Below are 22,734 nucleotides of genomic sequence, written 5' to 3' on the forward strand. Positions count from 1 at the left end.
TGTTAAGTGAAAAAGTTAAATTTGCATTTCTTCCTTGTGGGCTTTTCTAATTTTATTTTATTTTGTTTGTAAGGACACTATCGGACCTGAACAAGGATGGAAAAATGGATCAACAGGAGTTCTCTATAGCCATGAAACTCATCAAGCTGAAATTGCAAGGACAGCACTTGCCTGCAGTTCTCCCTCCTGTCATGAAACAAACTCCAGTATTTTCGCCGCTAATGTCAGCTCGCTTTGGTACTTATGAATATATAATTACTTAGTGTTCGGAGGTAAAAAACCACAGTTAATTGCAGCCAAATACAAGCATTAATCTGACCACAACAGTTGAGTGAATCAGTGAAAAAGACCCAAGGATATTCTGATTTAGGAAATTCACAAAGTCACTTTCTTGACATTTTTTATGATTTCATTCTTTGAAGACACTTAATAATAAAGGAAAACCTTCTATTGAATTTTGACGAGGTGCAAGAAGGCCATTCGCATCTGTCATCTGACTTTCAGGCTTTCGTCTCGTACTGGTGGTCTTTTTTTGTCTCCCTCCTGCTCATTCACCTGTTTGTACTTGGGGTTTGTAAAGGTGAACTTAGTAAAGGTCAAAGTTTTGGTAGAACACTTATTTTAAATATTTTTTCAAAATTAATCAGGTTGTCTATTTTGGTTATATGATCAGTTGAATAGAATTATTTTAACTTTTTTTCCCTTTCTGATGGTGTTTTGGGATTCAGTGCATGCCTGTTGCTGTTTTGTTGTTTTGTGGAACAAAATATATGTAATGACTTCAGCTGGATTACAAAATTAGTGCATACTTCTATGCTGAAATTAAATACATGCATATATTAATTACATACACAATTTAAAATGTCTGCCCATCGCTAAATCTTGTGTGTTTGCATACAAGTGTATGCATTTCTAGATAGCTATGGTTGGCATACAATTAATTCCTATTAACCTTCCATCATCTCATCTGCATGCTGTTGTCTTCCACGAGATTCAGCCAGTAATTCAAGTGCCCTTATTTGCTTCAGGCAACTGCCTTAAAGAAACCATTTGCTAGGCATGGGTCCCAAAGTATGGACTTTTCACCCGTATGGATTCTTCCAAGGCTGACACTTGCAAGAGACTTGATTCAGAAAGAGTATCAGCTTCTCCCCGTAGAGGATTGTCACAACTTTTGAGTTGCATTGTAATTCTGTCTCAGGGGCCAGACATGGAAAGGCTTCTTGAAGAACTAGTTATAACTGCAATTATAGAAAACTAGATCTTATTCTTTGGTGAAATACTAGCTAAATCTACCTTGAGAATGAATTGCTTGTAAGGATTTTTTTTTTTTTTTTTTTTTAGTTCATATTCTTCAGTATATTTTCTTCTGTGAGCTGTCTTGTCTAAAATTTAGAGAAAAAGTAAATATTATACACAAGCATCTATTTTAACTCATTGTATCTCTGGACACAGGTTGCTTTATGTATTTTCTCCCTAGCATAATGGACCCAATTTCTTGCTGGAGCCTCTGCAATATTAAATCATGAATTGTTGGATTTTGCTCTAGGAATGGGTAGTATGCCAAATCTGTCCATGCCAACGTCTATGTCTACGATCACACCATTAGCTCCCATGTCTCTGACCTCCATGACTTCCATTCCTCCTTTGGTTATCTCTGCTCCCCTGGTGCCTTCTGTCAGTACCTCCTCGTTGCCAAATGGAACATCCAGCCTTCTGCAGCCTTTGTCCATACCTTTCTCTTCAAGTAAGTATAGTACAGTCCAGTACTTGCTTTCAGAATTGTGAATCCTATTTTCTCTGGCTAATTCCAGACAGGAATGCTAATTTTTGCATGCAAGTTAAAAAAAAATAAAACTATATTTTTTCCAAAGTTCACATTTGTCAAATCAGTTCTAACTAGTTAATCTTAACAACAAGGCACTGATTAGCTTTTCTTATTTCTCTCAAAGCCTTGAGTGTTTATTAGAAAGCATTACGTTATACCCAGTTGCTTTACAGTTTTTTGGTTTGTTTGTTTGTTTGTTTCAGCACTGCCTCATACTGGTTCTTTAGGTCCTATGGCAGGAGGGTTTGGTGGTACTAGTATACAGAAGGCACAGTCACTAATCGATTTAGGATCTAGCAGGTATGAAAGTTAAGTTTTAAATGGTTATATCTTAAACTTAAGTAGTATATCTTCCAAAACTTATAGAGCACTTCTATTTCCAAAGTATATTAATTAAAAATTAGTCTATCTAATACGATCTACCAAGTCTGAAAACAGATTGTTTTGATATGCACAATAAATAATATTTTCAGTAAATCTGACAAAACTATCCGAAGTAGGTGAGGAGTTCAAATGAGAGAAAGTGGTGCCAAAAAGAAGGGAAGTACCTCATTAGGAAGTAGAAGTGAAACTTAACAAGTGGTTTTAAAAGCAATGTTTATGGATTGATGTGCTCCATTCATTATAGAGGGCTCCATGAAATTAGCAGGCCTGTAAGGATAGTATGTGTTATAAATATTTATGTGTGAATTTGATTTATGAATAATAGAAGATTATGAATCCTTGTAATCAGCTGCTGTGTTTCACTGATTTTAGAGCTTTGCCATAGACGAAGTGAGGGACTAAGCTTATCTATCAATTGGGCATCCAGGGAACAGTCTCCCAAATGACAATCCAGAGAGCATCACAGCCCCAGCTCCGTTCCAGAGGGTGACTCAGAAGTACCTGTACCTCTTTGCTGCTGATACAAGGCATCTAGAATGAATGCGTGTCTAACTTTGGGCTCCTCATACAGACAGACACCTGATACTAGCAGATGTTCAATAAGATGGTTGTAGGCATCGTGTGTACCTGTAATCATCTTATGGGTTTTTTTCTTCTTTTTTAATTAGAAAGCTTTCTTTTGCTGGTGTTGTAGTGTTGCAAAGTAGCTCTTCTTCAGTGTTACTGTTGACAGCATTTTCACCATCATGTTACCTAATTCCATGCAAAGGATGTCTATCCAGCATCATGCCCCAAAGGCTTTGTTTATATCAGCATTCTTTACTTTATTGCCGTGGATAACACTGCAAATAGTTTTTACTTGGCAGAGTAGGGGATTACCTTAAACAAGGCAGGCTGGATGCACCTGGTTTTGTCTGATCTTCAAAGATGGGACACTATGAAAATGCTGGGAGTTGCAGGTGGAAGTTTTATAGGTGTAACTAAACGCTCCATTAAGTGCTATTCTGCAGAAACTGAATGAGTTGGAAAAACTCCATTCAGTCTGTCATTGTCACTAATAAAAAGAATAGGTGGAGATGGAATATAATGGCTTTAGCAGCTTTAGAAGCTGATTTTAGTTGTGAGTTTTTCAGATAAATTTATATGCTCATGGTTATTCATTTGCATACCTCTTAAAGTTACTTAGACATCGCCCAATGCTTCACAGCCCTTGTAAACATTCTTGTGAAAGTTGAGATGTTTTTCTATGGTTTCCAATAGTAGTACGTTGCAGTGGTGGACCGAATGTGGCGTAAGTGTCTGTGATACCAAGGGAACAGGATCTTGAATTCAAGAGTTTCATTTTAGATATGTGTCCTTAACTTTCACACTAAAATTTCTTATTAGTGATGAAAATATTTGTAGCAAGTTAGCAGAGGAAGAACTTTGTGGAAGTTGTTTCATGTTACCAGAAGATATTACATATCTTCTGTTCCAGTACCTGTTTATTATTAAGCCAAGTAACTTTGAGTTCTCTCTCTCTCTCATTGTATTACAGTTCGAATTCTTCCTCTAGTGCTTCACTAGCTGGTAATTCACCAAAGATTGCATCCTCAGACTGGGCAGTTCCTCAGGCCTCCAGATTAAAATACAGACAGAAATTTAACAGTCTTGATAAAAGTATGAGTGGCTATTTATCAGGTGAGTATGGCATTTGCTATGGAGGGGGAAAACCAGCAGTGTTTTCTGCCTCTGGAATGTCACAGGCTGAGGGGTGGAATCCCAGTTTGGGATTTGACTTCCATATGAAATAAAAGACGAAATTGTTGATATTCAGACCTATGCAGGAGAGAATGAGTTTCGGCTACTGGTTCCAGTCAGCCGAGAAATGGAAATAGCTATCAGTTTATTGGCCTGGGCTCTGTGTTAGACCTGGAGGGGCCTGAGGAGGCAGCAGTCTCCCCAGGTAGACTGGGGAAGCTACAGCAGCAGTCGAGGGGGAGAAGAGAAGAGTGGCAGTAGTGGGATCTAACTAGAAGAGCCTGAGAACCATAAGGGTGGGGAAGTTAGCTCCACCAAGTCAGCAGTCATTCTCTAAACGTCACTCTTTGGACTGAAACTCTTTCTTATGACTTGTAAACTGGGGGACATCTCACAACCATTTTTGTGCCATGTGCTGCTATGCATATGTATTTGTAATTGCTTAGATATTTGGGCTTTATCTTTTCAAAGAAAACAATTCGGGAAAGGCACTGCAGCCATTGATGGGAATTTTTCAAAAGTAATTTAAGAGAGTCATTCCTTGTTGACTTTCAGTGACATTTGTGCTGTGCCATGGCATTATGGTGGTTTCGAAAGACTTCACACAAAGTTAGTAAGAGTTTTATGAAAGTTCTTATAAAACTGGATTACTCGCTGTAATGCAGCGAGTAGAGTGCTGGTCAAACAGTTAGTAGATGTAAAGTCAGTGTGTATGTCTGTATCTGACTATGTTTCCCATTTTCAATAAGCACTTGCCAAGCCTCTGCCTCAGTTTCCTAGCCTACAAAAAAGGAGGCTAGTTCTCCCTTTCAAGAAAGGGACTCAATGCTTTTTATCTTCTTCAGTTGATTTTGGGCTGAAGGTTTCATCGACCTGCCTGGAAAGGTATACAGTTCTGTGCTATCAAAGGAAAGCTGGTAGCTTTCCAGCATGCTAGCTCAAGCTTTAGGTAGACAGTCAGCTGTGCTTTCATAACAACTGGGGGGATTACCATAAATATCCATTTTTCATGTCAATTTTTCTGTTAGGTGCTCCGAGTGAAAAAAATTACACAAGAATACTTACCTCTTTATTGTGTTCAGGTTGTAATGCCTGTTGTTAAGCTGAGAAGTAAAGCCAACTGTTAGCCACTGATGAAAATGGATTAGATAATATTAAAAATAAACATGCCCCAGTTCATGACCTATTTTTTTGCTACATGTGAGTCTTTGTTCAAAGTATTTATTTTTACTAAAATCTTTTTCACTAAGGATTTCAAGCAAGGAATGCCCTTCTGCAATCAAACCTTTCACAGACTCAGCTGGCTACTATTTGGTAAGTTTAGTTACTGATTATGAATTCAGCACATTTATGGTGTTAAGAGAGGAAATATACTTTATTTAATAAGAAATGATGAAGGGACACTGTAGATCTAAAATTATAAACTGAAACTAAGCTACTTCTTAAACGAGTTTGTTCATTAGTACATTTTCAAAAGACACCTTGACATAATATAGTTCATTTTTTCACTCTTTTGTGTGTGTTAAAGTCCATATAATAGTACAGATATTAATTTCAATTTCTGATTCAGTGATGCACTAGTTTAGCTGAGATGAGGATTTGTTCATTTTAAAAGTAGGATTCTGACATCAAGCGTGTTAGTTTTAAAATATAGAGAAAGATTAAAAATAAAGTAACCCTTCAGATTTTTAGAGTTTTACTGCAGTTCCCATAAAGTTATCTGCATATTACACGTTTGTTAAGGCTTGCTTTTACTGTGGTGATGGAAATGGTTACAGTTGTCTGAAGGCTTGAATAATCTGCCCTGCTAGATATGGTAGTTTGAACTATGCCTTCAGACATAACTCAGATGTAAAATATACTGGCCCTAGAGAATTCACAATGATTTGGTGCTTTGCATCTCTTTCTGAGGTCCCTTTCTTCTTCATCTTTATCCCAGGGCAGTTGTTTGTCTCAGCAGCAAGCTGAAATATTCCTTATTATTCATTCAACTTGTTTGGTTGCATGCTGTGAGGGTAAAAAAGGGAGTGTTGGGTTGTATTCCTCCACTCTGGAGTATGGGGAAATAAAGCAGGTATATAGTGACTGTTTTCCTCCTGGGTGCCTAGCCTGAATATGTCAGTAGCCAGTGTGAAGAGGTCTATGTGCTCATGTAGAGAATTAAGAGCCCAAATTTCAGTTCTGTCCAAAGTGAGGAATTACAAATATTTCTACCAGGGTACCATATTCATGGTAATTACTGTAATAATGGTACAATTATGTGTGAATAGTCCTGGTCTTTGAACATAATAAAAATCTTGTTTCATCATCTCCTGCTTTTGTTTTTCACTGTGGTGTGTGTGTGGGTGATGGGGTATTTTTGTTTTGTTGTTTCCCTTTTGGTTTTAAGTAGCTGGGTTTTTTAACTGATTTTTTTTTTTTTATCAAGCAGTTATTTTATTAAGCATTTCACTTAAGTGCATTCTAAGGACACATTCTTACAATTGTATCCACGTAGATAGTTCTTTGAGAAAGGTTCCTGCTTTCTTGCCTGCATTTCTGGAAACATGTCACTGGTTTCCCACCCACACCACCACCCTGGTTGTGTGGGAAGCATTTTGTAGGCTAATGATATGATTGTGTAGTTTGCCTTCTCCTTAGAGGGGGTAGGTGATCCTTTTCCTACCCATTGCAAGGTACTCTGGGGCAGCTCACATCTTCCTTGCACTGTTGAGGAGACACAAGGGGAAAAAAGATTTCTATGCAAAGGTTCCTGTTGTAGAATTTGATGTAATTTTATATAATGTTTTCTTTTGCTTTAAAAATATTGGGAAAAGTGGTTTCTAGCATTTTGAGCTGGTTAAGAACAGTCCTGGATTCTCTTCCCAGCTCTTCTCTTGGTGATACAATAAATCAAGAGTTGTCTCTTAACCTTTCCTGTCCTTTTTGCTGTATTTTACGAAAGCATCTGAATAGCATTATATTATTAAACAAAATAATATCTCCCTTCATCAACTGTTCATGTTATTAATTGTAATTATTTTTACCAGAACATTTCCCAGGAATTCTCTATTTTTAAAATTATTTTTACAGTAAATTGTTTCAGCTGTCATTTGTGAGTGATTCTAATTGTGGTTCTAATTATTATTGCTGTTAAAACTGTGCAGGTCACTAGCTGATATTGATGGAGATGGACAGCTGAAAGCTGATGAGTTTGTGTTAGCCATGCACCTAACTGATATGGCCAAAGCTGGACAACCTCTGCCACTAACTCTGCCTCTTGAACTGGTACCACCTTCTTTCAGGTATATCACTGAGGGCAGTGAAACATAATATATTTTCAACGGAAGTGTTTTATACAAAGAAAATAACTGTGTTATTTCTCTAACAATGGTGGGGTTTTTTTCCCTCCAGGAGTGGAAAATGTACTGAAAACATAAATGGAACTCTGCCATCTTACCAGCCTGTGCAAGAGGAAGAGCCACAGAAAAAACAGCCAGGTAAAATAGGGTTCACATTCTTAATGTATAGGGCTGTCTTTGAAGGGCACTGAAAACTTTAGAAAGTGGAAGACATAATCAAATTCCTAGGGAGCTTCATTTCAGGAGCTAGATCCCTTCTAACTTGTTAAAGGTTGTTAAGTGGATGTTGTCAGTGTATTACATCTAATAGAATTGAGAAGGCAGAGATAGGGGCTATTTTTAGCTGTAGGAAAGGAAAAGTGTGCTGATTAATAATGTATTTTGGAAAAGAAATCCTTCATGGCCAAATACTGCCATGCTACTGCAATTTTTTTTCAGTTGAAAGTTCCTGGCATTACTTTGTTCTGGACATTTTGAAAGCAAGGAGTTCCAATGTAGCTTAATTCTCTGAAAACTAGATGCAATCTGCACATAACGTAGATTCTACTATTGACTCCCTGATGCTACCAGCAAAGGTCTCTTACATGCACGCTGCGAGACATGACTTGCCTCTCTTTTTGTAAGAGTGGTTGCTGGGAGCCTAAACCATTCCTTTGTATCTCTTTTTATCCTATACTGCAATAATTGAGCTTGATCCTGTTTTGTTTTCTGCTGGTTTTAATTCTAGGAGCTCATATAGGGAACACCCTTAAAAACTAAGCTCTTTCTCTGTGTGTTAATGTTTCTTCCACATTGGGAAATCTTTTTAACAGAAGATAGTCTTCTCCTAGCTTATAAAAGCTGTTCTTTTATATTTCTGCTAAAATTCAAGTCATTTTCGTGGTCGGTTTTAAATTACAACTTTTTTTTTTTTTTTTTTTTTGCAATTGGAGTAGACTTAGGAAAATTTAAAGGAAAATAAAAATAATACTTTAACAAATGCAAGATGCTTATATCATCCATGACCCAACAACCTGAGCTTGCCAAAACTAAAGTATCTATCTTTAGTGGCATAACTGAGGTACTTGTTTGAGAGCAGTGTTTTGCACAGGACAGAAATAACTACCTTTCCTTATTTTAGTGACATTTGAGGACAAAAGGAAAGCCAACTATGAGAGAGGAAATATGGAGCTGGAAAAACGCCGTCAGGTCCTGTTGGAGCAGCAGCAGAGAGAGGCTGAACGTAAGGCACAGAAAGAAAGAGAAGAACAAGAGCGAAGAGAGAGGGAACGTCAGGAACAGGAACGGAAAAAACAACTCGAAATGGAAAGGCAGCTGGAGAGACAACGAGAGTTGGAAAGACAAAGGGAAGAAGAAAGGAGGAAAGAAATAGAAAGGCGGGAGGTTGTTTTCTTGAAATTATTTTTTAATGCTTTAAGGAATATGTACATGCATACAGTATCCACTTGACAGAGCATTCAGGATTTGAGTGCTGGCTTTGGTTCTGTCTCCTCGCATGGCTATTGGCAAGTTGTCTTGGAGATAGAACATCATTTCTGTCTGAAAACATCGTGTCTGTTATAAATTAATCAACTGTTGGTATAGGCTGAAGATTTTCAGATACTTCATAGGACAGATGACATTTTCTTGGACAGATTTCTTGGATTTATACAAGATTGTACTGAATGCATAACTGATAATATTTTGACAGTTGAACTGGAGACAAATTTGCTTCTACTTGGTGTCTCAGCGCATGCATAAGACTTGCATATTTTATCTAGTTCTGTGAAATACTCAAAGAAGGTTATGAGCAATATCAGTCAATGTGCTCATTTATGGGCAGTATTCCAAGCTAAACAGACTTTCTCTCTGAATTATGTAGCTTTTCTTCTTCATCCAGAGTTAGGAGCATGGCATGAAGAATCTTACAGGATCACTTCCTCCATTCTTTGATGCTGAAGTATATAAGAGCACTTTACAAAAATCATTATGTTGTGTTCCTGTTATGCTACTTAGAAATAGAGCACATTATATTAAATCATGGTCTCTGAGTTCTGCATCGCCGTTGTAATTTAAGGTAATGTAACTTTTCTGCAGGCAGCAAAGCAAGAACTTGAGCGCCAGCGACGATTGGAATGGGAGAGAATTCGTCGCCAAGAACTTCTTAATCAACGTAACAGGGAACAAGAAGAAATAGTCAAGTTGACCTCTAAAAAGAAGAGCCTTAATCTTGAATTAGAAGCCCTGGTAAGACAGAAATTTCACTACGCATCTTGAAATACAGTATTTTGAAGTATGCAAATCTTAGAATCTACATTAATGACCCACTAGGAGTTTCACTCTGTGTTGGATGAGAAATCTAAAGCAGACACTTTGAGTTGTTTAAAAGAATTGATCATGAACTAATCTGCCCACAGATTTAGCGGAGAAGCGATTTTTGCCCTATGTGGTATAATTTGTCTTTGATTTCTTTCTAGACGGACAAACATCAGCAAATCTCAGGCAGATTGGAAGACATTCGAAGCAAAAAGCAAATTCAAAAAACTGAGCTGGAGGCTTTAGATAAGAAATATGACCAAGGAATCATGGAAGTCAAGCAACTACAACAACAGCTTCAGGTTTGGAACTTTCTGTTAAGCTTGTAGTTTTCCTTTACTTCCTATTCTGTGTTTCTGTAATGCTGTTGATAATAAATACATCCCCATAGGATGTGGAAAGAGGAAATGGGCAAGGCCATCAACATTGCAGAGGTTTTTAGTTTTATTTGTGGTGTTAAATAATTATAGGTACTACAAAAAGCTGATAGTTGAATGAGGACAGCTGTTAATACCTCAGCTGTTCTTTTGTGAACTGATAATAGTGACTTCTCTTTAACAATGAATTCTTTTATGGCTCCAGACTCAAGTTTTTCTGAGGACTATTTTCCTGTATGCAGAGCAAGTTGGTCTTCGGGCTGAATTACTTGCTGCTCTTTTTTCTTTTTTTCTCTCTTTGAATAGCAAGACATGAATTATTTCAAATCAGTTGATTACCATAAATTATCCTCTACTATATTTTTATGTAATTCTCCTGCACATCAGGGAAACTTCTTTTCATGTTCCTGTGTGTCACAGAAAGTTATTGGTTTGTTAGGCTTGGGGCAGTCAACTTAAATGTTCTCATGATAATATTTACACTTTTAGCATGTCTGTTAATTTTTTTTTCCAGCTGTGTTAATGTTTTTGGGTCAAAAAGCATTACATTTTAATAGTATTTGTATTGAGAGTATAGAAGTCATTTTTCCCCTACCTCATAATGATAACTTGCATCCACACTGCATTAACATGAGTTGAAGTTGTGTTTGAAAATTCACCCATTTTTACTTACTGATTTACAAACAATATTAAAAATTTGTTATGTTCTCTTCAATATCTACAGGAGTATCAGAATAAACTAATCTATTTAGTTCCTGAAAAGCAGTTGTTAAGTGAAAGAATTAAAAATGCTCAACTTGAAAACACTCAGAGTAAGTGCCTACGAATGAATTCTCTTCTGTTTGCATTGCTGGCTTTTCATCACTTCTAAAAAAGGCTGAAGGACACAGAGATGTTAATTGCATGTTCACTTTTGTATCTCTTCAGTTAGTGCCATCTTAGCATTGTTTTATCTGTATTCCATTATTTCCTTCATGTTCTAAACAAGGGGCAAACAAACACGTTTTTGCGAGAGAGCGCAGATTTTGCTTGAAACTTTATTTATACGGACTATACAGTCCATAGATATTATTACACCTTGTCTTTTTTTAGTAGTGTAAACTCAAGGGAGTTCGTTTATGTAAAATTTACACTGGTCTTTACATCAAATCACACTAGAAGTCCCTGTCTAGAGAAGCTTGCTGTGAATTGGTCTGATCTTAGAAAAAACAACTTGCAAATTATTCTGTGTATATATTAGATGTAATGCCTGCATGTCTCAGGCATTGGGGCCATTTCTTTGTGCTGTATACAAATAAGAAGGTAAATCAAGGAATTTTTGTGAGGAAAGAGATTGGGAATGTGTGTGTATTAGGAAAATAATAAAATAATGAGTGAAAGCAGAAGTCCTTGTAAAATTACTTGTCTTTCCTTATGCAGGTACAGGAATCAGTTCAGTGCACAAGAAATCCCTAGAAAAGGAAGAATTGTGCCAAAGACTTAAGGAACAACTAGATGCCCTTGAGAAAGAAACTGCTTCTAAACTTGCTGAAATGGATGCATTTAACAGTCAGCTTAAGGTACATGCATTATCTAAATACTTAAGTCTTACACCAGTAAGCAGTATCTTTATTTCTCCATCCAGTCAAAGATTGGTGGCACTTCTGCCAGGCTTCCAAAAAGCTTTCCCCAACTTCCAATGTCAAATAAGAATTACCAAAAGTTTTGGAGTAAATGATGCAATAAAAATGCACTTAAAACTATTTCTAACATACTAAAATATGGATCTCTTGCTAACCATTGCTTTGCATGAATCCACTGTTGCTCACTCTCAACTTTTGCCTTCTAGAATTTGTTTTGATTTAGAATTGAAGTTTTTCAGGCCCTTGCAAATTCTGTTCTTGCAGTACTGAGGTTATATTGGCTACTATTTTTGAACTGCGGAATGAACATTTAACTTTTATTGAAAGAAGCACATGGTTTCATAGTACATTGTACAAGATCTGGTAGGAGACTTAGGTATTGTTCTAAAAGTAAGCATAGGCCACTTACCTGTGTAGAAGTTAAGAAATATTGACCACTGGCTCTGAAGGCTTTTTTGTTTCAGAGGCAACTCTTGACTTGCCTAAAAACACATGCAACTCTCAGGCATGGTAGCATGCATCCACTTTATTTACCAACTTACTCCTAGTGGCACTGATGTGAACTTGATTCTTAATTGATGGATTTATGCTGGGCCAGTGTGAGGGCTCTGCACTCTCCAATAAAAAGAACACAGAAATTTGTAAACGTTTAAGGAGTTTCTTTTCTTTTTAAAAAATAGCTACATACAACATGTATTTTTAGTTACTTGTTTATTGCATGGCTTGCTGTGTTCAGTGGCTGCATCTAATACTCAGTCTTCCCTAAAATATGTTTTTCAAAATACAGTGCAAAGAGTAATTGGCTTTTTATCTACCTTATCTTACAGTGTGAGAATATGGATGATTCTGTTCTTCAGTGCCTTTTGTCTCTGCTAAGCTGTCTCAACAACCTCTTCCTCTTACTTAAGGTTATTTTCTAATCTTTGGCTCTTTTGGTTTTTAATTATTTCGCAATTTTTCTCTGCTTACTCTTTCTGTTTGGATGTACAACTTCTATTAAATAAATTTTCCTAAAAGAAAATGATAAGCTCTTTTTCTTTCTGCTAGCTTTTACATCCTTTTAAAGACTTAACATTTTCTCACCTGCTTAGAAATCCAAACTGCAAAATACTGATAGCCATTTTATTTCTTTATAGACTATGTTCACTAAGTTGTTTTACCCAGATATTTTTATTTTCATTTAAGGTAGCATCAACCAAAAAAATATTGTCTTAGATGGAAATAGAGTCTTCTCCCACTTTTCCATCTGTTGCTCTCTACCTGTATCAATACATCTTAAGCTGTGAGTCAGGTATATGAATTCTCATCAAAGTTTAAAAGTCTAGAAGTAGCATCAGTATCCAGAATATGACATATGACATGGCAAATGCAATGCTATTAAACCTGCAGATTAACCCAGTACTAAAACCTACTTGCTGTTTTTCCTCAACACTGCTTTTGTCTGCTGGGGTCAGAAATCTGATTTTGAGAATAATTTATGAGGAAAAAAACCCCAGAATTACTTAACTAACCTTCCCATTTTACATAAGGATTATTCTGTCCTTAAATCAAAGGTATAAGAGTTTTTATAATGCAAGTTTATTTCCACAGTAATCCTCAATTTCTATGGAAAATGAGAAGAAAAAGTATTCTCAGCTGAATATGTTTGGGGAAAAATTGTAGTCAATTGCTTGATTTAGTTTGTTGCTACAGAGACTTTCACTGACACAGAAATCTTGTTACCTTGCCCTTTTCATAGAAATTTTACAGTATCACTTGGGCAACATGATTATTGGTAGAGGTGCATATCGTAGTGGTAATAGGTCATTCTTAATTGCTTTATGGGCATTTATGAGATCTGATATGAAAAGTCAGGGTATACCTGTTGCATTGCTCAGTGTGTATAAATAGGATTCCTAAGAAAAAATAACTGTAGTATCTTACAGATGTTTTGTAACATGGTGAAGTACAATCTAAAGTAATTCTATTATTGTTGATTTTTTTTTTCTTCTGTAAATTTAATTATCCTAAAGATTCATGCTGATTTTCTGCTGTGAAAAAGTTCGTTACCAGAGGGAGATGGCATAGGAATCGAAGGATGTGTTTGAAAGAAAAAGAGTAAAACTGTATTTGCAAATACAGGAAAACTCCAGTCTGAGTTAGTGTCTTTAGGCTATGGCTTCCCACAGTGGTAAGCCTGCTGGATATTTTATGAAGTTTTTCTGCTTTAAATATGGGACTGATCGTTCAGAAAGCATTGCAAAGGCAAGCACCCTACTGGAGGGGTGCATTCTCAGGTTTATGGTACTGTGTTGGCTTTCAGTTGAAGTCTGCCTCCTTGTCGTTATTTAAAATATGCTTCATTGCACTCTGTGTCCTTAGATAATGTTGTGTTTGAACACTGGGTTTTATATCTTCCCTTCTCCTCTGTCATATTTGCCATTTCCAGCAGGTGTATGACTGGAAGGGCTCTTTGAAAGCCTAAGTTACGTCAAAGCCTTTGCAAACCTGCCACTTACTTTTATACTTCTGTTTATTTGACTTTCTTTACAGTGACCTCCAAGGACTATTAATAACTTAATATTACTTTGCCCATTTGTATTAAAACTTGGTTCACAAAGCATTAAAATGCCTGGATGCTTTTCTTGAAAGATTGGATTTGTTCCTTGTGATGTACTTAATTGCATTTCCTCCTTAGGACCTGAGAGAAAGTTACAGCACACAGCAATTAGCCTTGGAGCAGCTCCACAGGATCAAACAGGACAAAATAAGAGAGGTAGAAAAAAGAAGAGCTGAACTTGCACAGAAAAAGCGACTAGAAGATGAGGCTGCAAGGTACCATGTCTGAATGTATCAGCATAGCAGTTTTTAAAGCAGAATAATGCTGTGGTGACTTTTAAGACACTGATTTTATTAAATGGGAGGTCTAATCAGTAAAAATACATCCTATTGAGTTGCCTTAGAGGAAACATTTTATATGGGGTACCACTGGTATAAGATGGTTTGAATTTCCTCCTTCCAATCTGTTTTTACCTTCTTTTTAAAAAAAACCCTTTTAGTTCAGATTTGATGCATAAATAAACCAAGTAGTCACTTTTGCTATTAAGATTTTTAGCTCCTGTAATAGATAATCCTCACACATTTAAAATTCCTCATATATTCTGCATTGTTTTACTGGCCTCAAAACTTCTGACCTATTTCCTTAAAAGCACTTCTGACTGAACAGTTACTAGGTTTTTTTGTCACGTATGCGGACAGTTGTGAGATTGATACTTAAGACAATAGGAAGGGCATGGACTGCTTAATTCCTATGTTACTCTTGAAAGCTGGATTAGTGAGCAAACTTTGAGTTTTAAACATGGTTCCTTTTTTAGGAGGACAATGAGAAAATTCATATATATGTTTGAGAGGATCATCCCTTCACATATATGGTCCTGGTTTTGCTCAGCCCAGCCTTGTATCAAGCACTCAAACTTTTACTGTCCTCAGCTCTTGGTTTCTCATGGTCTTGTTCCCAACTAGTTTTGTTTGCTTTTCTTTACTGATCAAGAAACCTTACTTTCTAGGGTTCGATTGTGGCTGTATTAAGATGCTACTCTGTTTTTCCTCTTTCCAGACCTTCTGCTATCAGCTACCTATTTTGTGCTTAGCAGCCCTGGATTGAAACAGTGCCAGAGAGAGGGTGGATGCGTGCTCTTGGAGGGCAGTCCTCAGCTCTGGAATTGCTTTGGTCTACTAGTTTGGGCTTCACATTCAGAGAATTGCTGTGTTTTGTCTTTTTAATTTGAGAGAGGTTTTCAGTGATTCATATTTGCTTTGACAGTTTTTAATGAAACAGAGCTAGTGACCTTGTAGTATGTGTGGTCTTAACTCATGGTCTTAACTCATGACAGCATTTTTTCTACAACAGTGTGTTGGAGTTTCATAACATTTGTGACAGTCCCTTTAAGAGAACCATATGCCGTATGTATGGTGATATCTGTTCATTTGTCTGTTGAACATAGCTATATGATAAGAGTAACAACATTACTGCACAGCTCCTACTAGATCCTGTCATGTGCTTGAAAACACAGTAAAATGACCATCAGATGAGTGGACCTCCCACAGTGATTTGATGAAGCAGTCTCCCCTAGGCATGGTCCCTCTTCAACAACCTCTTCAGAAGGTGGCCCAAAGGGTTAGGTCCGCTCTTTTCAGAAGAAAGGTCTTGACAGCTAAAATACAATGATTTTTAAGAGCATTGAATTGGATAATAACTTCTTTGGAGAGATGAGACACAGGATAAAATCTGAATCATTTCAGAGAATACAGTCAGATTTCCAGATTCTGTCTGCTGAAGAGCGTGGCAGTGGCAGGGATAATCATATTGAATAGATTACAACTGCTGAAGGCAAAAAACTCAAGCAGCGAAGATCAGTATGCAAAGGCTTTTTTTATGTATGTACCAGAGTGAAATTTTGTTAATCTGTTTGGAAATCTTGGTTTCCAATTACGACATTTCGATACTACGTTGGTGGACAGCTTAAAAGCACCTTTGTTCAATTAACAGATCACTTCTTGCTCATCAGGATGTGGGTGAGCAGAAGTGCTTGTGGAGGCCCTGCACAAGTAACCACATGGCAGTGTTTCTATACCAAGAATTTTAATCTATTTGTTATTTATATATGAAATATACTGGCACTTATGTTAAGGCAAAGCATGGTCTCCTGTGGGAGAGCTTATTGACCAGAGAGGAGAGTGATCAGTATCATAGACTCAGTTTACTGACAAGTGCAGTCGATTACTCTATAAGCACAATCTTTTTCATTTTTATATGAATGTTCTCCTACATCTCTCTCCTTCCTTTTTTTCAGGAAAGCAAAACGGGAGAAGGAGAACCGATGGCAGGAAAATATCCGAAGGGAAGAAGAAGAGAAAAAGAAGCGATTGGAGGAAGAACGAATGCAGGAAAAAGTTCAAGAAAAGCTGAAAGCTGAAGAAGCAGCTGCTCTGATGAGAGAAAGGGAAAATAACCAACAGCTTCATGCAGAGGAGGAGAAAAATAGGCAAGCCACAATCTTGAGGGAGACAGAACAACAAAGGCAGAGGCAACTGGAAGAAGATAAAAGAAAGCAAGAACAAATTGCAAAAGAAGCTGAGGAGAGGCATAAGCAGAATGAAGAAATAAAGAAGATAAAAGAAGTGACCAACTCTCAAGAGCTGGAGAAACGCACTTCCAAATTAAACATAAATGAGAAGTTTGCAGATCTGTTGAAACCAACAGAGGGTAAAAGTCTTAAGCCACCCTGGAAGAATGAAGGTAATCTTAGTCTGTTAGATTTTTTGCTTTAATGGTTCTTACTTTCCTGAGTGTTATTTCATTCTTAAATGTATTATTGTTAATGTGACACTATGGCAGGCTTATTGTGTAAAATACTATTTTAAAAAAAATAAACCAACCAGCAATGTTTCATGTCTTTAGTTCATTATAAATCATCCTATTATCTTAGGTTAATTCTATCAGTTTTCAGCACCAATGACTCTGATGACAAATCTTCCAGTGATCATGGTCAAAAAATCACAAATGCTGGAAACAGTAATATTTTAGCTTTTTCCTAAGGCCTGCTCTTTCTGTCATTAAAGTGGAATGCTAATACGGAGGAGTTTTGTTCAGTGATGAGTGGATGGGCAGGTAATGCTCAGCGAAGTGATTTATTAACATTGAAATCTAGCTTATTTCTGCATTACTCAATGCCTCTCATTAAAAAACAAAGAACAGAATGACTAAATGTAACTCTAGTTACGGGACTTTGAAAAGTACTGGTTTAACAATATTTTCGCTAAAGGCAGTTTTGATTACTTCCATCCTTCATTAGTTCTTGTCAGTTTTTATTAGCCATTTTTATCAGTGAGTTCAGCAAGAATCAAATTAGAACAGTGCTGAAAGATATTCGCAAACCTCAGCTATATCTTGTAAAACATTCACTGTTAGCAACATCAGTCACAGACTTGGAGAACAGAGACGCAAAGAAAATAGAAATCGTGATATTTTGCTATTTTAGGTTTCTAGCTAAAATCTTCACCCATGCTGCTAAACACTTATTGTGCAACAGTGGTATCTTTTCAACTTGGAAAATTACAGTTGTGTTAAACGAGACTATATTAAAGCACTGGCTTAGCCAGAGCAGTTTGACAAGGAAAGATGAGAAGATAAAGATGTCATTTTTTTGCTTCATAAGACAATGCATTTTATTGTCTGTGTTACATTTACTATGATTGGCATGTTAAACTCTTGCATTGTATGCATCCCATCAGCCTGCTGCAGCTGGTGATCTCCTTTGATACTTGCATAGTGTCTGGGGCAAGAACTGTTCTCCTCTTATGTTCATACATGTTGCTTAGAATGATGGGGCTCCAACTAAGTGCATGTGTTTGAGCTGTATCAAAATGGTAACTTGTTTTCTTATCCTTTCAGGCAATGCAGTTAGTGTCTCAGAGTCTAGGAATTCAGTTGCCTTGGTAAATTACAGAGCTTTATATCCATTTGAAGCAAGGAATCATGATGAGATGAGCTTTAATACTGGGGATATAATTCAGGTAAGATTTGCCATTCACATTTAACTTGCAAAAATCACTGCCGCCCCTTCCCCAGCCTTGAGATACACAAGGTCTTAAATGTCAAAAACATTACGCTGATATGTTTTAAGGCTTACTCAAGGTTTAAATTGGATTGCCTTTTTTTTTTCTTTTTTTTTTTTTTAAACAGGTGGCATTAGGATTAGTTCAGCCCAAAAAAATCTTTCTTTGGATCTTACGCATCATAGAGGTGTTGAGAATCTGTTTAAGATAACAGTAGTGAATGCGAAACATAAACTTTCTAAAATTAGTAGATCAGGAGTGATATAGTTGTTGCAGTTCATTGTTCATGTACAGGTTGGCCTCTTAAGTGTCTGCTTGAAATATAAGCGTGTGTCCTGGTTTCGGCTGGGATAGAGTTAATTTTCTTTCTAGTAGCTGGTTTAGTGCTGTGTTTTGGATTCAGTATAAGAATGTTGATATAACACATTGATGTTTTCAGTTGTTGCTCAGTAGTGCTTATACCAAGTCAAGGATTTTTCAGCTTCTCCTGGCCAGCCAGCAAGAAGGCTGGAGGGGCACAAGAAGTTGGGAGGGGATACAGCTGGAACAGCTGACCCAAACTGGCCAAAAGGATATTCTATACCATCTGACATCATGCCCAGTATATATAAACTGGGGGGAGTTGGGCTGGGGGGATCGCTGATCAGGAACTAACTGGGCATTGGTCGGCCAGTGGTGAGCAGTTGCATTGTGCATCACTTATTTTGTATATTCCAATCCTTTCATTATTGTTATTATTATCATTATTATTTTCTTCCTTTCTGTTCTATTAAACTGTTCTTATCTCAACCCACAAGTTTTACTTTTTTTCTTGATTCTCTCCCCCATCCTACTTGGGGGGACGGGGGGGGGGAAGTGAGTGAGTGGCTGCGTGGTGCTTAGTTGCTGGCTGGGGTTAAACCATGACAGCATAGTAAATAGAAGCATGAATTATTAATTAATGGCGTTTGAATTAAAATAAAACTATTTATTTAACAAGTAGATGTGAAAGGTTCATCTGAATCTTAATACCATTTTCTAATGTGTTGTTAACACAGACTCTGCCTTTTGTTGGCTGGTCCTTTATAAATGGTCCCTCAGGCAGATATCTTTAGTAGTTTATTCTTTCTAGCACTTTTCTGGATTCAGCTGAATATGCTGTCTATAATATTACAGCAGGACCATAACATTGGAAATGTCTTCTGGCATATCAGTTGAAATGTGTGTTATTTCATGTACTTGTATCACTTGTCAGCATACATGTTTTTGAAAGCATGTGCGTTCAGGTGGACTTGCGCAAACTGATTTAAAACTGTGGTAATACAATTAGTATATATGTATCTGATGTATAAGTACATATGGTTCCTCCTCATTCAGACTGTAAGTCATACAGGTAGGTGACAAGGGAGAATTTACAAAGCAATGCGGTACAAAATATTAAAACAAATATTAGCCTTCAGTTTGTTAGTGTTAAATCATTATTTGCATTTTCATAACAATGAAGCATGGAAGAGGGAACAAGAGAAGTAGGTTTTGTTTTGGCTTCTGTCTCAGATATAATTAACTGTGCCATTTAACTACTGATAACTTATTTTAGAAATAGCCTAACAGCTGCCGCCTCCTCCTCTTATACCCCAAACCTCAACTAAGCTAACTAGCTGATAGTATTTGATGACCTGCTAATTTTTAGCTAATTTTGACCGGTTTGCTGATCTGCAGCATAATGGAGGCTTCAGCATTGCTATGAATAAGGATGGTCTATACTTAATCATATAGTAAATAACAGAATTTTTGCACGTGTTTTGGATGCAGTCAAATGACACAATTATATCTGGAAGCAGAACTGCAGCAGTTGTTTTCGTGTGCTGCTAGGCTCACCAGCCGCCGCCTCTCGGCTGCGTGTTCAGCAAAATACAACACTGTACCGTAATTTTTGGCAAGCCAGAGTGGCTCCAGGTATAGTACATGATCCCCAATGTGCATGTTCGGGGCCCATTTGAAGGAATGTAATGTCTTTGAGGCCTGTCTCTACCTGTGTCTAAAATCAGGGCAATTGCATCATAACCCTTGTTTCTTGAACAGGGCAAAATCAGCTCAGTTCTGAAAGAGAAGAGAATGAAAATGCTGATCCCTGTATGAGTGCTGCTCACACTGCTCAATTCACAGTGCCAGCAGGTGCTGACACACTAGATGCGTGCTAGATACCCTGTTGGTTTCACACTGCTAATTGTGTTTTCTTTGTATTTATCCTCCTGTCCATAGGTTGATGAAAAAACTGTGGGAGAGCCTGGTTGGCTTTATGGGAGTTTTCAAGGACATTTTGGTTGGTTTCCATGCAATTATGTAGAAAAAATAGCAGAAAGAGAAAAATCTGTATCTCCTAAGAAGGCCTTACTTCCTCCTACAGTATCTTTATCTACTACCTCAGCTGCTTCAGAGTGAGTTTTTGTTACGTTTGTGTCAAAATTGCTTTTTCAAAATTTAGCTAACGCATGATGTGCTGTATAGTTTCATTTGGTGTTTGTTCTTAAAATATAAATGCACAAAACTTACTGAAGAACCTACCTGAAAGTATCTGTTTTATATATGTTTTTCTTAAAAAAAAAAAAAAAAAAAAAAAGTTATTCTGCTTGAGGTACTTTTTAAATAAAAATTGTAATGTGTTAAATGTGCCTGTATTCAATTTGCAGACCACTTTCACCAAGTAGATCTGCAGAAGAATCTGATCACCAAAACACACCTTTTTCTAGCCTGAATGTTAATACAGCATGGCAACAGAAATCAGCTTTCACTCGCACTGTGTCCCCTGGATCTGTTTCACCCATTCATGGACAGGTATATTGTGTGAGAGTGGAGAACTTGCTGTATTTTAGATTGATGTTAATGAAACTGATTTAAAGAAAAACCAAAACACAACTTTTCTAATAGTGGGTGCACTGAACAGGCTAGAGGATAAAGAAGCTAGTCTGAATGCTCCACTAGTGTGCATTGACATAATTCCATATGTTTCCAGGGCCCCCTGAGCAAGAAGACTTATGCGGTATGTTTCATAACTCTAAAATAATTTTCACCTGTAATTAGACACGCAAGATATTTCTAACAAATAAGAAACAGAGTTGAGAGATTGATCCTCAGTTAACAGCTTGTATACGTCAACATAGAAAAAAAAAATTATTCAGCCATCACTTAGGAATGAAGTTGCTTAAACTTCAGTAAAAGATACATCAATGTATGTTTGTTTCTTTTTAACACTTGGCACCAGTTTGGGGAGTGTGGTCGATCAACATCTCCACTTCTGTCTTAACAGGGGCAGCCTGTCGAGAACTTAAAAGCACAAGCACTTTGCTCTTGGACTGCAAAAAAAGAGAACCACTTGAATTTTTCAAAAAATGATATCATTACTGTCCTGGAGCAGCAGGAAAACTGGTGGTTTGGAGAGGTACATGGAGGAAGGGGTTGGTTTCCAAAATCATATGTTAAGCTCTTACCTGGGAGCGAAATCAAGAAAGTGGAGTAAGTGTGACTTTTATTTTTGTTTCATTCAACAGTTTACAAAAAGAGGTGGTTTAGAGTGCAAAATTCCTGCAGTGCTTTAAAGTGCAGAATACAAATACCGTTTACAATTTACACCATGCCATTTTAGGCTTTTATTATTTCATTCTGGCAAGCCAAGTAATGTTGGGCTCACTACTGTGTAAATAGACAGTCTTCCAAGGCTGAGTGCTGTGAAAAATCAGTTTGATTATTCATCAAGTGCCAGACTTTGTTTTGGTTCATTACCGAGTCAGCTCTCTTGCAGTGTATTTGTGTTCTGCCTTTGAAGGTGCCAGTTTCTAAGTGACCTACAAATAATTGTAAGCTTGTAAGGCACATCTTGCAGAAGTAGTGTATTTTTCTTTACTTGAAAGATCATTATGTCTATTCTAATGCTGCAAGATAACTGTTCAGGTAATAATTCAAAGTCTGGTTACTGCTGGGATGGCTGCACCATGGAGTGTGAATTGTTCTTTCCATGCGTTATGATAAAAGTAATTTATACAAAATATTTAATTTGTGCTTCTTTTGGATAGCATAATTTGCAAATATATCTTCTCATCTTTCATCACATTACATTTCTTTTTTTGAAGTGGTGTGCTCTTGGACACCATTCATATCTTAAATATTAGTAATACCTGCTGCTGTTTGACAGTCAAGAAAGTCTTTGCAATTAATTCAGAGGCAATACCAACTTTGAGATAACGAAAGTGAGCTTAGTCTCATCCTAATAAAGAGATTTGTTCTTGATCAGTCTTTTAGTTACACAAACCCTTTCTTCTTTCTGCAGACCAGAAGCTATTTATGCAGCTGTAAACAAAAAGCCTAATACACAGTCTTACTCAGCAGGAGAGGGTAAGACAGCATGAAATGCGCTACTTAATGATACAGTCTGTTTCTGTTTAATGGCATGTGAATAAGCTTAAATATGTGAAGAGTTTCTGAGCAGGCCTTTTAATGCTTGTCCAAAAGACACAGTGCAAATGTTGAGCTACTGATACAAGAATTCCAAAACAGGAACTTAAGTAAAGCTTATA

The 22,734-nt window shown here is 37.0% G+C and overlaps 1 protein-coding gene across 5 annotated transcripts in view; it reads left to right on the forward strand.

The window, feature by feature from the left end:
• The window catches only part of ITSN2 (intersectin 2), an 86,570-nt gene that overhangs the window by 36,677 nt on the left and 27,159 nt on the right, over window positions 1-22,734 (forward strand). For 4 of the 5 annotated variants that reach the window (XM_069805670.1, XM_069805675.1, XM_069805672.1 and 1 more), the window contains exons 5-24: window positions 74-237; window positions 1,550-1,747; window positions 2,032-2,128; window positions 3,750-3,892; window positions 5,203-5,266; window positions 7,099-7,236; window positions 7,346-7,431; window positions 8,414-8,676; window positions 9,370-9,519; window positions 9,750-9,890; window positions 10,690-10,777; window positions 11,385-11,524; window positions 12,415-12,495; window positions 14,265-14,401; window positions 16,420-16,865; window positions 18,021-18,142; window positions 20,426-20,601; window positions 20,854-20,998; window positions 21,471-21,676; window positions 22,488-22,552. In XM_069805670.1, the coding sequence (XP_069661771.1) occupies window positions 74-237; window positions 1,550-1,747; window positions 2,032-2,128; window positions 3,750-3,892; window positions 5,203-5,266; window positions 7,099-7,236; window positions 7,346-7,431; window positions 8,414-8,676; window positions 9,370-9,519; window positions 9,750-9,890; window positions 10,690-10,777; window positions 11,385-11,524; window positions 12,415-12,495; window positions 14,265-14,401; window positions 16,420-16,865; window positions 18,021-18,142; window positions 20,426-20,601; window positions 20,854-20,998; window positions 21,471-21,676; window positions 22,488-22,552 (3,050 nt within the window). The remainder of the gene's footprint in view (window positions 1-73; window positions 238-1,549; window positions 1,748-2,031; window positions 2,129-3,749; window positions 3,893-5,202; window positions 5,267-7,098; window positions 7,237-7,345; window positions 7,432-8,413; window positions 8,677-9,369; window positions 9,520-9,749; window positions 9,891-10,689; window positions 10,778-11,384; window positions 11,525-12,414; window positions 12,496-14,264; window positions 14,402-16,419; window positions 16,866-18,020; window positions 18,143-20,425; window positions 20,602-20,853; window positions 20,999-21,470; window positions 21,677-22,487; window positions 22,553-22,734) is intronic. The other variant, XM_069805674.1, reaches the window with a different exon arrangement.

This window comes from Haliaeetus albicilla, chromosome 18 (genome assembly GCF_947461875.1).
Source record: "Haliaeetus albicilla chromosome 18, bHalAlb1.1, whole genome shotgun sequence".
NCBI lineage: Eukaryota > Metazoa > Chordata > Aves > Accipitriformes > Accipitridae > Haliaeetus > Haliaeetus albicilla.